Genomic DNA, 16,278 nt, shown 5'->3' with positions numbered 1-16,278 from the left:
TCTTAGGCCTTTTGATTCCAGACTATGCTTCCACACCTGAAATTTCTTCTCTAATTCTAGTAGAGATTCAGCTATAAGAACAAGATCATTGACATAGAAGAGCTCCCAAGGGCAACCAGCCTTAAATTTCTCTGCTATATTGATCAGACCTCATATATATATATAGTCAACTTCCGGTACGGACGTGAAAAAACGGCGACGTCTCTCACTCTCTACTACGATCAATTACTGAAACACATATTTACGAAGTTCATAAATTTCAATATTCCGTACAAGATAGTTTTTAACATGCTTTTATTTTTACGCTTTTGGGGCGTTCCATGTTCATCTCATATATTCTCTCTCTCTCTCTCTCTCTCTCTCTCTCTCTCTCATTCACACACTCCAGGTTTGATTTCGTTCTGAACTCGCACACTTCGTTAATTTCCGTAAATAAATTTTCTATTTTTTTTTTTTTGGCATATGTGTGTTTCTGTATGTGTGTGAGTGAAGGGGTGTGTTGTGATGTCTACGTACATACATAAATACATATGCATACATCTTTTCTGTGTGTATATCTGTACGTGTGTGTGAGAGAGAGAGAGAGAGAGAGAGACAGACAGACAGAGAGATGTTTCAGTGACTCTCTCTCTCACACATACGTACAAGAAATGTATGACTATTTATGTATGTACGTATAATTGTCGACACACCCCTTCACTGGCTCTGTCTCTCTCTGTCTCTGTCTGTCTGTCTCTCTATTTATGTATGTGTGTTTGTAAGAGACAGAGTGTGAATGAGTCAAGGGGTGTGTTGTCATATGCATCCATCATTTTTGGATGCATGTGTGCGTGTGTATGTGTGTGAGACAGAGTGAGAGAGCGGTGTGTATGTAGTACTAGCAGAGCAACCCGGCGTTGCTCGGGAATGAAATTGTTGCTTATATACTGGAACAAAAAAAAGCAAAATATGCTGTATAGAAATTTGAGAGGACATTCTGTAGATGGACTCTCAGATGAATGATGGCTGGGCGCCTCTCATGAATGGGGAAAATTGAAGATGTGCCAAAAAGCCTCATTGGTACTTGGAAACTTTTACGAAAATTAAAATAGGGATTAAATGAAAAAAATGATTTACGTGAATATCCTCACAAGAGTAATTGAAATAAATGGCGATTGTGGAACCCCCCCCACGCGCGCGCGCACACACACGTGAGTCTATGTAAATATGTTTGTATACATTTATGTATGTGTGTGTTTGTAAGAGACAGAGTGTGAGTGAGAGAGAGAGGTTTGTTATCATATGACAACACACCCCTTGACTCACTCACACTCTGTCTCTTACAAACACGCACGCGCGCGCATACACACGTGTGTCTTTGTAAATATGTTTGTATACATTTATGTATGTGTGTGTTTGTAAGAGACAGAGTTTGAGTGAGTCAAGGGGTGTGTGTGTGTGTGTGTGTGCGTGTGTATGTGTGTGAGACAGAGTGAGAGAGTGGTGTGTATGTAGTATTTACTCTCTCTCTCTCTCTCTCTCTCATACACACTCACACACAAAATAGAGAGTGAAGCTTTTTGCCGTTGTTACGTCAATACCGGAGATACTCTGTGTGTGTGCGTGCGCGTGCGTGCGTGAGGGGTTCCACAATCGCCATTTATTTCAATTACTCAGATTTCTATACAGCATATTTTGCTTTTTCCCTTCCAGTATATAAGCAACAATTTCATACTTGCTCTGCTAGTATATATATATATGTGGTGAGAATGAATGAGGATAGCTGCGTGAAAAAGTGCCACTCCCTAACAGTTGAGGGAACCCGTGGAAGAGGTAGGCCCAGGAAGACCTGGGCTGAGGTGGTGAGGCAAGACCTTCGAACATTGGGCCTCACCGAGGCGATGACTACTGACCAAGACCTTTGGAAATGTGCTGTGCGTGAGAAGACCCGGCAAGCCAAGTGAGATCGTTGCCAGGGCCCCTGGACTGGCTCTTGTGCGGGTGGCACATAAGATGTACCATCCTGAGCGTGACCGTTGCCAGTACTGCCTGACTGGCCTTGTAGGGTTTTCGAGCGAGATCGTTGCCAGTGCCCCTGGACTGGCTCTTGTGCGGGTGGCACATAAAAGACACCATTTCGAGCGTGGCCGTTTTCGTGCGGGTGACACGTAAAAGCACCCACTACATTCTCTGAGTGCTTGGTGTTAGGAAGGGCATCCAGCTGTAGAAACTCTGCCAAATTCGATTGGAGCCTGGTGTTGCCATCCGGTTTCACCAGTCCTCAGTCAAATCGTCCAACCCATGCTAGCATGGAAAGCGGACGTTAAACGATGATGATGATGATGATGATACATGCATACATTTATTATCATCACCGTCATCATTGTTTGTAGCTTTTTTAAAATGAAAATATTGACCTACTTTTAATACAACCTGTATTTCCTATTTGTGTGTGCATTTGTGCACTCACACTACCCACTTTACAACCTTTTGTGTGATTCTTCTTATGTACTGGCTTGAAATCCTGTTTGTATTTATAACTACTCATAATCATTGGGAGTTTGGTATTATTATTTGCACTGCTAACACAAAAGTAAGGCACAGTACTGACTTGTAAACTTTTAATATACTCGGTAGTATATTAGAGTTTCGAAATAAAATATTGTATCCTTGCTAGCAATTAATATTTGTGCATCAGCTGCTAGGAATATGTTTCATATGTAAATTGGTCTGTCCTATTGTATTATACCACTAGACGTACTGGGAATTTGAGAAATATGTTTGGGGATAGTTGATGATTTGGATGTGGTGCTGATGAAAGAGTAATAACTCCTGAAATTTATATATTCACCTTCTACCTATTTTTTCTATCTTTGATCTCATTGTCTACATTGTAAACAATGAGTTCAAAGTAGAAAAAGTATGAAACAACGTTAAATGATGATTATGATGATGATGATGTGATTTACCACTAGCCTTCCTTGCCAGCACTGCTTGAGCAGGGTTTTTTTTCTTTTGATCATAGGTGTTCTACACATAACCATCCCGTGTCTTTAAGAGTGTCTCTGAAACATTATCCATTGTGTTCTTTCTGTTTTTTCATGTGGTTGGATGTTGACTAAAGAAAATTTTGTTGCTCTTTCTTGCAACAGGTTAACAAATATAGATGCATGTTAGATATGTAGGAACACGAATATAATTCCACGTTATATCGTACAATCATCATCAACATCATCATTATTATTTTATGTTTGACTTTTGCTTTGCATTTGTACAAGTTAGCTCCAAGTCTCACCCAGAGACCTCAAGAGACAATAAGTTAGAAGTTTATGTTGGTGTTATGCATAGGGTGCCATATATTTGGTTTTGTACATAGTGTTGTTCTAGAGAATGTTTAAGAAACCATAAGAAAATTATGTGTTTGCTTTAAAATTTGAGATTACATAGGCAGTATTTTACGTAGGATATGGGCAGTTCCCATGAGCACTATCATTTGAATTTCTGCCATTTTGGGGTTTCCTGGTATCTAAGCTAGGTAGCAATCAGCCATTATTGTTACTACTACTACTACTACTACTACTACTACTACTACTACTACTACTACTACTACAGTGGCAAGCTGGCAGAATCATTAGCATGTTGGGCATTCTATCTTTATGTTCTGAGTTCAAATTCTGCCAAGGTCGGTTTTGACCTTCAGCTTTTTGGGGTGGGTAAAATAAGTACTAGTTGAGCTTTTTAACTCCTCTGTAACTCTCTCTGTTCACTTTCCTTATCCACTTATAATCTGGAAGTTGCACTCCACTGTTGCTGTTGTTGTTGTTGTCTTTGTTTGTTTGTTTGTTTATTTTAAGTAATTATTGATATCTAAATTCAAATCTTTCCTAATTAACTTTTCTGACAGGATTCTTTTTATATTTGGCAACTACTCATGGTAATGAATCTAGAGCTTGTAAAAGCTCTGAGCTATGTAAGAAACCAGTTTATTAAGTACATAAAAGTTATTTTTATAAGATGGTGAGACTAGTTTTATTTAACACTTGCATAATTATTTGGTAATAAATCTTGTACTGTTGGAAGGCATGTAGCTAAATAGCTAGGGATGTTCAACCTCACAGTCATAAGCTTTTGGACATTATTTACATTGGATGGATATTTATCCTCATCTTGTTGTTAACACAACTTTTCGGTTGATATACCCTCCGGCCTTCATCAGGTATCTTGGGGGAAATTTCGAACCTGGGTTCTCATTCCTAAGGTATTTTTTGATGTTGTTGTTGTTGTTGTTATTGTTATTGTTGTTGTTGTTATTATTATTATTATTATTATTATTATTATTATTATTATTATTACAAGATGAGGACAAATATCCATTAAATGTAAATAGTGTACGTGATTCCTCATCTCTTAAAATATAGAACTGCATAATCTTTTGGATTTGATTCCTGGACCGATTAATGTATTGCTGCTATTACTTATTTTTTTATGATGATGTAACATATTAAGATCAATCTTATTGATTTTGTTAGAAGATATGTTACCCTTATACATGGCCCTCCCCCTCTCTCTCTTTCATACTTTATACTTGTGATATTGTAGCACACCAGGCTGTTTGATGTCGCTGTCTTGCATTTAGATATCTCATCCTCCCCCCCCCCTTTCTCTTTACACATTCCTACTTATGTAACATTTTAGACCTATGTCATCAGCTTACCACCTGTCATCCTCATACACATATGCATATGTGTGCGTTCACACACACACACACACACACACACTCTCTCTCTCTCTCTCTCTCTCTCTCTCTCTCATGATGAATCATACATACTAAATGGAATATTGAGAGTGTTGGATAGAATGTTTAGTATTTGTCCTTCCTGGCTTTTGGTGCTCAGAGTTCAAATCTTGCTAAAGGTAACTTTGCCATTTATCCTCCCAGGGTCAATAAATAAAACCCTTGTCAAGAACTGTATTTGAGCCTTATATCCTTCTGTTTGTCTGACCATCTGACTGTCTCCCACACCTCCGCATGCACACACATAACACTGACTACATTCCACTGTGAGAAGGGCTTTGAAGGACCACTCATTCTGTCCTTTTTTCTCAAAAATGGGGAAAAAGGTTGAGTGAGAGTTTAGCAATCTTTTCTCATTAAGAAAAAAAAAAGTGGGTTCAGTCCCACTGTGTAGCACCATGCTTCGCAGGTGAAAACTGAAAGAATCCTGTTATGTGTGCATGTGTGTGTGTGTGTATATAATATATATATATATATATATATATATATATATATATATATATGTATGTATATTTATATATAAATATAATTAAGGGATCACCAACAGTTGCTTCACCACATACCGAAGTTCAGAAATAGCAGCTAAAGTGCTGAAACTCCAACAGATAGCAATACTTGTAACTCACAAAGGCAAAATAACGAAACTAACCAGTCTTAGTTAATCATAGACGCGTTTCTGGCTTAGAAAAGTGAAAACTTTTCATTTCCTCATCAGTATGATATTCCAGTTTGCAAATCCCCCCCTCTCCTCCTCCTCCTCCCCCTTCAGGTCATGATTATGACCCTGATGCTTTAACCACTGAGCCATGTGCCTCCACATTAGTTTTCAGTATATTAATACAATAAAGTGTACCCTGATGATCATTTCTGGTTAAGCATCCATATGCTCTTGGAACACTCAGTGCTGGGGTTGTCTAAACAACCATAGTGATGAAATGTGTGTAGGAACTAATATTGATTTCAGATTTTGGCACAAGGCCAGCAGTTTTGAGGTAGGGGCTAAGTCAATTAAATTGACCCTGGTGCTCATCATCATCATCATCATCATCATCATCATCATCATCATCATCATCATCATATGTCCAATTTCCATGCTGGCATGGATCGGACAGTTTGACAAAAGCTGGTCAGTTGGAGAGCTGCCCAGGTTCCATATCTGTTTTGATATCTGGGTTCCATACCTGTTTCCATATCATGTCAGTTGGAGAGCTCCCCGGGTTAAATATCTACAGCTGGATGCACTTCCTAATACTAACCACTCCAAGATTGTAGTGGGTGCTTTTATGAAACACTGGCTTTATCAACCCCCAAAAAGTTGAATGGTGAAATTTGAGCTCAGAATGTGAAGACAGACAAAACGCTGCCAAGCATTTAGCCCAACGTTAACAATTCTGCAATTAATAGGAACTAAGAATATTAACTTTTGTTTATATCTTGATATCTCCTCTGTGTGTGTGTGTGTGTGTGTGTATGTGTGTGTCCCTAACCATTACTTGGCAACTGGTGTTGGTTTGTTTACATCCCTGTACTGAGCTTGATTCGTTCAATTAAACCTTTCAAGGCAGTGGTCCAGCATGGCTGCAGTTCAGTGACACAGAAGTAAAAGAAGTCGAAAAAAATGCTGCAGGAACTGTTCAAAAATAGACCAGTGTGCAAGACTGTACAGAACAGAAATAAAAGAAAAGAAAGAAAGAAAGAAAGAAAGACAGAAACATACTAAACTATTTGATATACTTAACAAATGGGTAAACAACACTTTTGAAGGTAGTTTTAGATATAATGGTGTAATTTGTTTGAGTTAGTTGATACCTCTTGCTCTCAATGAAATCTTCCTGTCCCAATTTTGAATTTCCCGACAAAGCCTATCTTCAGTTAAATTGAAGGTGCTGACCTGCAAGGAAGACTTTTATTTATCCTTTTCTTGTTTTAATCATTGGACTGTGGCGATACTGGAGCACCATGATTTTAATTGAACAAATTAACCCCAGTACTATTTTTTTGCTTTAAAGTCTTGTATTTATTCTATTGGCCCCTTTTGCCAAACAGCTAAGTTACAGGTACACAAACCAACCAACAGCATTTGTCTAGTGGGGTGGGTGGGGGTAACAAAGACAAACACAGATATGGAGGTACAGACATCTATGTTTGCCTGACTGCTTGCTTGCCTATTTCCTACCTACCTACCTGTCTGTCTGTCTGATGGGCTTCCACACAGTTTCTGTCCATCAAATTCATTCACAAGGCATTGGTTAGCCCAGGGCTCTAGTAAAAGACACCTGCCCGAGTTGCTATGAAGTGGAATAAACCTGAAGCCATATTGTTGTTGTTTAGTCTCAAATCATCTCTGATGAAGCAAACCTGTGATAAAAAGCCTCCCACCTCTGATCATCTATCCTTTATTCAAGCATAGTGCCATCTAGAATTATAATACTCAATAAGTACTTACTTCTTTAAGGTAATAGGATGTGGTTTAATGAAGACTTGGCTGTTATTACTCGCAGCTTCAACTACTATACTCTTACTTTGATGCTCTTACAGTGACTTGAAAAGATTGTTAATAAGATATGGTATTTTGTGATGGTTTACACTGCTTGCTTGCAACATCTTTTTCATATTTGTGCAGAAATCAGAAAAAAAAAAATCTATTTTATTTTACTATGTCTTAGTTAATGGAGTACTTGGAAAGGACTTACCTGGAATGCTGCATCAATACCACTAGTAATGATAATATAATAATGAAATGTACTTCCTTTTTTTCAACTACAAACTATTTTATCTTTATAAGAAAACTTTGTAGAATGTTGAATTCAACTTAATTAGTTTGTGTCTTGAATTGAAATAGTACTTATTATACATAGCTATCAATGACTAAATACTTTCAGAACTTTATTTTATGATACTTTTCACTCAAGTTCCTCAATTTCACTTAGTTTAATCTAGTTACTTAGTTTAATCTAGACAAAATGTTCTCCCTTTTAATAGTAAACTCATCTGGAACAAACCACATCATCATCATCATCATCATCATCATCGTTTAACGTCCGCTTTCCATGCTAGCATGGGTTGGACGATTTGACTGAGGACTGGTGAAATCGGATGGCAACACCAGGCTCCAGTCTGATTTGGCAGAGTTTCTACAGCTGGATGCCCTTCCTAACGCCAGCCACTCAGAGAGTGTAGTGGGTGCTTTTACGTGTCACCCGCACGAAAACGGCCACGCTCGAAATGGTGTCTTTTATGTGCCACCCGCACAAGCCAGTCCAGGGGCACTGGCAACGATCTCGCTCGAAAATCCTACGGGAGCCAGTCAGGCGGTACTGGCAACGGCCACGCTCAAAATGGTGCATCTCATGTGCCACCCGCACAAGAACCAGTCCAGGGGCACTGGCAACGATCTTACTTGGCTTGCCGGGTCTTCTCACGCACAGCACATTTCCAAAGGTCTCGGTCAGTAGTCATCGCCTCGGTGAGGCCCAATGTACGAAGGTCTTGCCTCACCACCTCAGCCCAGGTCTTCCTGGGCCTACCTCTTCCACGGGCTCCCTCAACTGTTAGGGTGTGGCACTTTTTCACGCAGCTATCCTCATCCATTCTCACCACATGTCCATACCAGCGCAATCGTCTCTCTTGCACGCCACAACTGATGCTTCTAATGTTCAGCTTTTCTCTCAAGTGTTCAGCTTTTCTCTCAAGTGTTCAGCTTTTCTCTCAAGTGTTCAGCTTTTCTCTCAAGTGTTCAGCTTTTCTGTTCAATAGTAATGATAATAATGATTTCTTTTATTGGCCACAAGAGCTCATTCTGTGATTGAAATGGGGTGAATGAAACTCTTTTAGAAGACACTTGGATATATCTGCCAAACAATAGTTACAATTTCAGCAGCCAAAAACAGCAAAGGACAAGCAAAATTAGAAGAAACTCACCAGTGATGATTGAAGCGTGGATTCCATGTGTGATGCCAATAATAATAATAATAATAATAATAATAATAATAATAATAATAATAAGAATAATAATAATAATGATAATAATGATAAAAATAAAACCCTCATAACAATGATCTTTCCATAAAACACTGGTGGTAGTGTAAACCTAAAGTCAGTAGCCTCATATAAATGTTTTATGCCAAACTTAAATTTACAAAACAACAGTGCAATGAGACTTGAGCCTTTGGTGAAGGTTTCTTGCCTCATAGGTACTTTGTAGTTCAGTAGCACAGGCCTGATCATCATCCTGTTTTTGTTATGTGAAAAGTAGTGTTGACAAAGAAGTCAACAAGAAAGTAATGGAAGGCTACTTAAGAAGCAGAACCAAAGAAATGAGAATTCTGGAAAAGAATGCTGAACATTTGGAATGTATGGGGGTATTTAATCTCAGAGGAGAAGAACTTATAAATTAAGTGTTGTGTATCAGGAATGGTAAAATATCTCTCTGATTTAGAAATTGAAACAGTACAAAGATCAGCCAATAATATTCAGCAGCCAGTTTCTACATCTTTCATTCATCGCCATCATCATTCATCATATTCAGCCATTATTTGTTCACTGTTATGCGAGGACATCTTTAAGTAGGTGTCAGTTGGAATCATTCTGTGCTGTTTTTCTCCCTGTAATACTCATAAAATTATCTATTTCATCTGTTTATGTTGTCCTGTCTTTCCTGATGTAGCAAACCTCTTTTCTTCAGTCTCTGTTCTCTACACAGTTTTGTCTCTCTCTTGTTATTTGTTTGAACTGCATGCTTTTTCCAGCTCTATTTTCTCATAATATGTTTTATGATATCTTGTACTATTTATTGCTTACTATTCTATCCATTCTCAAACTTTCCAGCTTTAGTCATTCCTAATAAGCATTTTTTATACTACTTTGTGTTCTCCTAAGTTTTTAGTTATCGATCACGTCTCTTTTCCATATTTTTTTGCTCTTATGACCAGTGCAGGATAAAATACTCTGCACTTCAGGCACAGTGGCATCTTTTCCTGATGTTAATTTATGAAAAGCACTTGTGCCATCTCAGATCCCTCTCTACTTCTCCAAAATGGCTGTATCCCACTTTTACTAGTTCTCCAAAATAATTTTTGTATTTGTTAGCTCTTATTATTATAGGTGGACGTCACAAAAACCATACCAAAGTAGACTGTGGAGCACGATGCTGTCCTTTGACCCGTCGGCTCCTATCAAATAGTTCAACCCATGCCAACATGGAACATGGACATTAAATGATGATTGATGATTGAATAGTCAGCTATCTATTACAGTTTTATATGTTCAAAAACCATGCAAACCGAGATATACTCTGGTCTACAGTCAATAAAGTCTGTTATGCTATGGAAGATAACGTTCTACGTAGTCGAAACAAATTAGATATTTTTTTAAACATTACTTTCAAATTATTTGTAATCTTCATTTATTGGAATGTTTTTATGAAATTTAAATCTTTTAATTTGTAAAAGTCTAACAAATGTTATCTCCCTTGAAATAGGTGTGTCGTTAAAAAGAGTAATCTCCCTTGAATTGGATAACGTCAAAAAAAAAAACAATTTTTTAAAAATTAAAATTACCAGTATAACTTTAAAATAGAGAGTTTCTAAATTAAAGCTATATTTTTTTGCATCGCTATTATCATTCTCCCTTGATTATTTGCTTATCGAACTTAGAATCTCCGAAACATATAATGCCAGGGAGCCATACTCAATCATATTTTAACTTCTGGCCCACAGATTTACTGTCTCCCCTTTATGCTTTATTTCATTGCCAAGACAGTGACCTCTTCATCTTGGTGTTGGCTGTTACCTCCACTCAAGAACTGCCACTGTTGTCACCAATACTGTGTCTACACCTTGCTGGGTCACCACCATAAACACGATGCTTAGTCCTTCATACCTGGACTGTCAGCCACTAAAATACTTCTCTGCACATATTTTTCTGCAGCTGTTGATTTGCAACTTGGCAAGTGTAACCATGTTAATCTCAGTCTCAGAGGGCTTGAGAAAGACATAAGGGCCTCCTCCCCCTCCCCCTCCTCCCCTCCTCCTCCTCCTCCTCCTCCTCATCGTCATCATCATCTAACGTCCATGTCTCATACTGGCATGGGTTGGACTACTGGCATATGTTATTCCTGACTAAACCAGTGAAAGAAGGAAAAAAAAATTTCTTTTGTTTGTTCTTCATTTAATGTTAATTCAAATATTTCTTTTGATTTTGTAAGACAATGGATGTTGTGTTGCATAGTGAATATAGTTTTTTTCTGCTTTTCCTTTTTTTCTTCTTCTCTTCTGTCAGAGTCGTTAGTAAACGGGATGAAATGCTTAGCAGTATTTCACCTGTTGCTACATTCTGATTTCAAATTCCACTGAGATCAATTTTGCCTTTTATCCTTTCGGAGTTGATAAATTAAGTACCAGTGAAACACTGGGGTTGATGTAATCGACTAGTCCCCTCCCTCTAAGTTTCAGGCCTTGTGCCTATAGTAGAAAGGATTATTATTACTGTGGTTGTTGTTATGAGCTGGCAGAATTGTTAGCACACTGGACACAAAACTTAGTGATAGTTCTAGCTTTATGTTCTGAATTCAAATTACACCAAGGTCAACTTTGCTTTTCATCCTTTTGAGGTTGATAAAATAAGTACCAGCTAAGCACTGGTATCAATGTAATTAATTTCCCCCTCCCCTTAAAATATTGCTGACCCAGTACTGAAATTTGAAACTATTATCATTATTATTATTATTAATTTGGTGAGCTGGCAGAATTGTTAGCACAAAATGCTTAGCGGTATTGTGCCTGTTGCTATGTTCTGAGTTCAAATTCTGCCAAGGTCAACTTTACTTTTCATCCTTTTGTGGTTGATAAAATAAGTACCAGTTGAACACTGGGGTCAATGTAACCAACTCACACCGTCTTCCGAAACTGTTGCACTTGTGGCGTAATTTGAAACTATTATTATTATTATTATCATTATTATTGAGTGAGAGAGCAGTGCATGCTATCAAAGTGAAACTGGTAAAATATATTATTATTATTATTATGCACAATTATGATATTAGAAACAGAGAGAGTATTAGAAGTTCAGATGTGAGAGAAGAATGCTCATATCTCAGTAAATATCATTGAATCAGTGACTAAAGCCTTAGTACCTATCATTTAACACCTTTTTACAATAATTGATATCGTTATTTGTATAGAAAAAAAAATCTGAAATATCAAATATGAATGTAATTTGATATAATCATTTCTCATGTATTGGTTTGTAGTGAATTATTTTTGTCTGTTTTTCTGACATAAAATTAGTTATGATTATTTTTTCCCTCATTCAATAAGCTGAGTATTGATTTTAATGGTTTTGTTTTTGAATTTCAGGCATGAAGGTGCCTATGGATTCTATAAAGGGCTTGTGCCTAATCTGATACGAGTTACTCCTGCATGCTGCATCACGTTCCTGATATATGAAACAATGATGAGTAAATTTGCTGAGAGACGAGAACAGCAAGAGCAACTTGAAGCTGCACTTGAAGCTGCACTTGAGTTGCAAAAGCAGGATGCAACTCCAACTGTAAATGGCGAAACAGAATGATTGATTGTTAAGAAAGATTGTATTAATTTTGGTGGAAGCAGTGAATTGTTTTTATTCTTATACCAAATTGAATTTTTAATCATCATTTTTTTTCAGGTATTATTTTTCATTAGGTAAAAATAACCCCATTTCTATTGAAAAAAATTTTGTTTCTTAAAAGTTGTTTAAAGAAGTATTTGTAGTATTAGCATGGAGAGAGAAAAGTGGATGAAGAATTGAAATATCCTCTGTATTTATCTCTTTGTTGGTAGCGTCTAAAATTTTTGTTTGCTTTGTTGATATTTTAGAGTTTCTGTATGGATTATCAATATAATTAATATATAAATATAATACATAAAAGAAACAGAAGTGACATGAAAATTATCTGGTAGTCACGTGTAGTTACTTCCCATGTGAAAATGGAAAGTACATCTTTTATAACAAAGATCCCCCCCACCCCAAAAAAATATTCATGTACTAAAAAAGCAAGGAGTCCTACCCAAAAAATAATTTACAAATATTTGTACTTGGACCAAGGGATTGTCAAAACCTTCTGGTTGGACTCTGTAAAAGATTGCAATATATGACTGGTATGTTAGTTGTATGAATTATTCAATTGGATTATTGAAACCACCACCAGTATTTTATTTTGCCTGTTCTTTATTATTACATGTCTGTTTGTTTGTGTTTGCTTTTGAAGGGAACAATTTTTAATAATGCATTTATTCAATTTACATTCTTCATTGTGAAAAAACTTTAGATTTTTATAATTTCTTTGATTGCTCAGTCAATTTTGATGCATTAAGAATTGGAAAACTTTTAATAGGTATAAAAATTCTATTATTTTCTGTTTGTTTTTTAAAAAAAATTCCTACTGCTGTGATATATAGAAGGAAATAAAAACCAATCATATTCTAATGTTATTGTCTTATTTTTTAAAATATATTTTAATTCCTCCATCCATGCTTATTGCAATCTGTTGTAGCTTGATTTTAATATTTTGTCAAACTTCATTACCGAAATGTGTACTGTTGCAAATGTTCTACTGCGTTATGATGCAAAGAAAATTAAAAAAATATTACCCTTTTAAATGGTGAATTGGTTTTTTTTACATAAATGAAAAAAAAAAAAAAAACGCTTTTCCTTTCATTTAATGATTTATAAATGTTTTTCTGAGTTACCTCCCTTACAAATGTGCAAGTAGTGTAGCGGTGGAACATTGTCGTTAGTGCGCCCTGTGAAAAAAAAGAAACTTTTTACATTTTCCGTGGATCTCTCTGTTAGAGAATTTTAAATTATATTGATAGGATTCAATTGCAACAACAAATATTAATACAATATTTTTCTTTGTGTTTTGTTTTTTCCTTTCAAATTTAGGCATTTTGTATCCTTCTCCAAGCACATTAAACTATGATACTTCCTTTTTTGTATGGCTTTAGACAAGGAAGTAGGACATATTCTTTGACATTTTACATAGGTAAAAGTAGTTGGAAAAAAAATTTATTTCAGACTGGAGACCTGGCCCGAATACTTACAACAGAATGTTGTCCACTGAAGGTACTCAATGGACCAGGTATTAGTTGACAGAGTAAGTTTTAGCTTTTTGTGCCGAGTGAATTGACTTTTCCTGTAAAAGCACAAACTTACCACTAATCTCCATGAATTCTACACCTTTTTGTTTTTCACGACAAATTTCGAAGTTACAAAGAATTCTAATTCTAAATTTCTATTAGGAATAATATTTCAATAAATAAGATCGAGTTATATACTTTAAATTTTTGTGCACATAGTGAAACATTTCTTTAGCAAAGATATCAGTGTCAGCACAACAGGTCTTAATTTGAAGGCGTTGTTATTGAATTTATAGAGTTTGAGGCTGCGTCTATGATTGTAAAATCAAGGCACATAACTCTGCGAAATAGTTTGATTTTAATATTTTGTCAAACTTCATAACCGAAATGTGTATTGTTGAAAAAATTCTACTGCAATATGACGCAAAATTTTTTAAAAATATATAACCCTTTTAAATGATGAATTTGTTTTTTACACAAATGAAAAAAAAAAAGAAAAAAAATGCTCTCCTTTTCGTTTAATGATTTATAAATGTTTTTCTGAGTTACCTCCCTTACAAATGTGTATGTAGAGTAACGTGATGTGTGTTGTTAGTGCGCCCGTGGAAAAAAAGGCTTTTGCATTTTCCGTGGATCTCACTGTATATAGATAGGATTCAATTCCAACAACAAATATTAATACAATATTTTTCTTTGTGTTTTTTTTTTCCCTTTCAAATTTAGTTATTTTGTATCCTTCCCAAACACATTAACCCATTATACTTCCTTTTTGTATGGCTTAGACAAAGGAAGTAGGGCACCATCCTTGACATTTTACATGGGTAAAAGTAGTTTGAAAAAGAATTTATTTCAGACTGGAGACCTGGCCTGAATACTTACAACAGAATGTTGTCCACTGAAGGTACTCAATAGATCAGGTATTATTCGACAAAGTAAGTTTTAGCTTTTTGTGCTGAGTGAATTGACTTTTCTTGTAAAAGCACAAACTTATTTCGCAGTTGAAATTTTTTTGCAATTGTAAAACCATTCAACACTTTATGAGGGGAAAAACTGAAAGAAACAATAACAGAAATAAAAAAAACAACATAAAATAAAACAAAAACAAAAAATAAAATAAATAAAAAAATAACTTTCCTCACGCCGTCTTCCTAACTCCCCACTGGTGGTCAATAGTTAGGGCCACCTGTGATTTATAATTAATTATGATTTATATTTAATTATAGTCTCTCATAGTAATGTGTCAAAATAATGTGCATACATGTTATATATATATATATTTATTATATATAACCTATAATACATAATAATTACACTATGTACTTCCTTGACTCATTCATTCTGACAATCCAGTTTTCTCACTGCTGATATTGATATCTCACTGAATGATTAAAAAAATAAAAGAATTATTATTATTGGGTTAGTGCATAATTTAACAAAAACACCTTTAAATGACGGTCTGACCGACTGCCAAGCAAATAAATAGGAAGCAGTAATTGACGTAGATGGTGAATATGCTCCGGAATAATCATTTAAAGATACTTTTGTTACATGTTGTTATTGTTTTTGTTGAAAACAATTTGTTGAAAAAAAGCCACAATAATTATGCACCAACCCAATATTATTAATATTATTCTTATTACAAGGGAATGACATCGTTTGGTGCAATAAGTTGTTATTGAATTTTGTTGTGCTGCAAGTTATTGTGGTTTTTATTGTACCAGTTTGTCTTTAAGTCAACTACCATCTTCTGAGGTCAAGTTTGCTTTGTAAAAATTTCTTCTCTTCTAGGTGAGTTTCGAAATTTTAAAAAGCGAATGTACATGCTAAGAAAAAATCAATATTGCTTCTAAAATCGAGGCAAGAGATGGCTTTTGGAAGAGACATTATGAAAATAATTTCCCACCTCTACCTGCTACAATTAACAGAAAATGTATGAATAGCAATAGCAATGGCGACAACAACAACCAAAACAAGATGTTAACTGAGAATGTATGAATATTAATAGCAATAACAACAATGACAAAAACAACACCAATGAAAGAAACATGAGGACAACACTACTGCCACGCCTCAAACTGCTACAAATACGAGCAAAAAGAACAACAACAATGATAAACAAGATAAAGAGAAAATTGAAATGAATATGGCTTCCACCACTATCACCACCATCAGTTCAAACTTTTATACAATAAAAACTGAACAGCAAGGCTTGCAAACAAACTGAAAATGCTCAAATGCATTTAGAAAATTAGAGGCAGTTCTTTTTTGCTGAAAGAACTAAGAATTTCAAAAATTAATCTCACCAAAAATGACTGAAAAATATACCTAGATACACAGTAACAAATTCAAGAGGAAATCTAAAGTAAAACAATAATATACAAATGC

At 35.7% G+C, this 16,278-nt stretch overlaps 1 protein-coding gene across 2 annotated transcripts in view; it reads left to right on the top strand.

Annotated features, from left to right (window-relative positions):
• The window catches only part of LOC106878287 (solute carrier family 25 member 32), a 103,588-nt gene extending 90,348 nt beyond the window's left edge, over positions 1-13,240 (top strand). For both annotated transcript variants that reach the window (XM_014927464.3, XM_014927465.3), the window contains one exon: positions 12,130-13,240. In XM_014927464.3, the coding sequence (XP_014782950.1) occupies positions 12,130-12,343 (214 nt within the window). In that variant the 3' untranslated portion in view covers positions 12,344-13,240. The remainder of the gene's footprint in view (positions 1-12,129) is intronic.
• The last annotated feature ends 3,038 nt before the right edge of the window (positions 13,241-16,278 follow it).

The sequence above is a fragment of the Octopus bimaculoides genome, chromosome 3 (genome assembly GCF_046866305.1).
Source record: "Octopus bimaculoides isolate indiv1 chromosome 3, ASM4686630v1, whole genome shotgun sequence".
NCBI lineage: Eukaryota > Metazoa > Mollusca > Cephalopoda > Octopoda > Octopodidae > Octopus > Octopus bimaculoides.
Note: the sequence above shows the minus strand (reverse complement) of the source record. Positions and strands in the feature narration are given on the sequence as shown.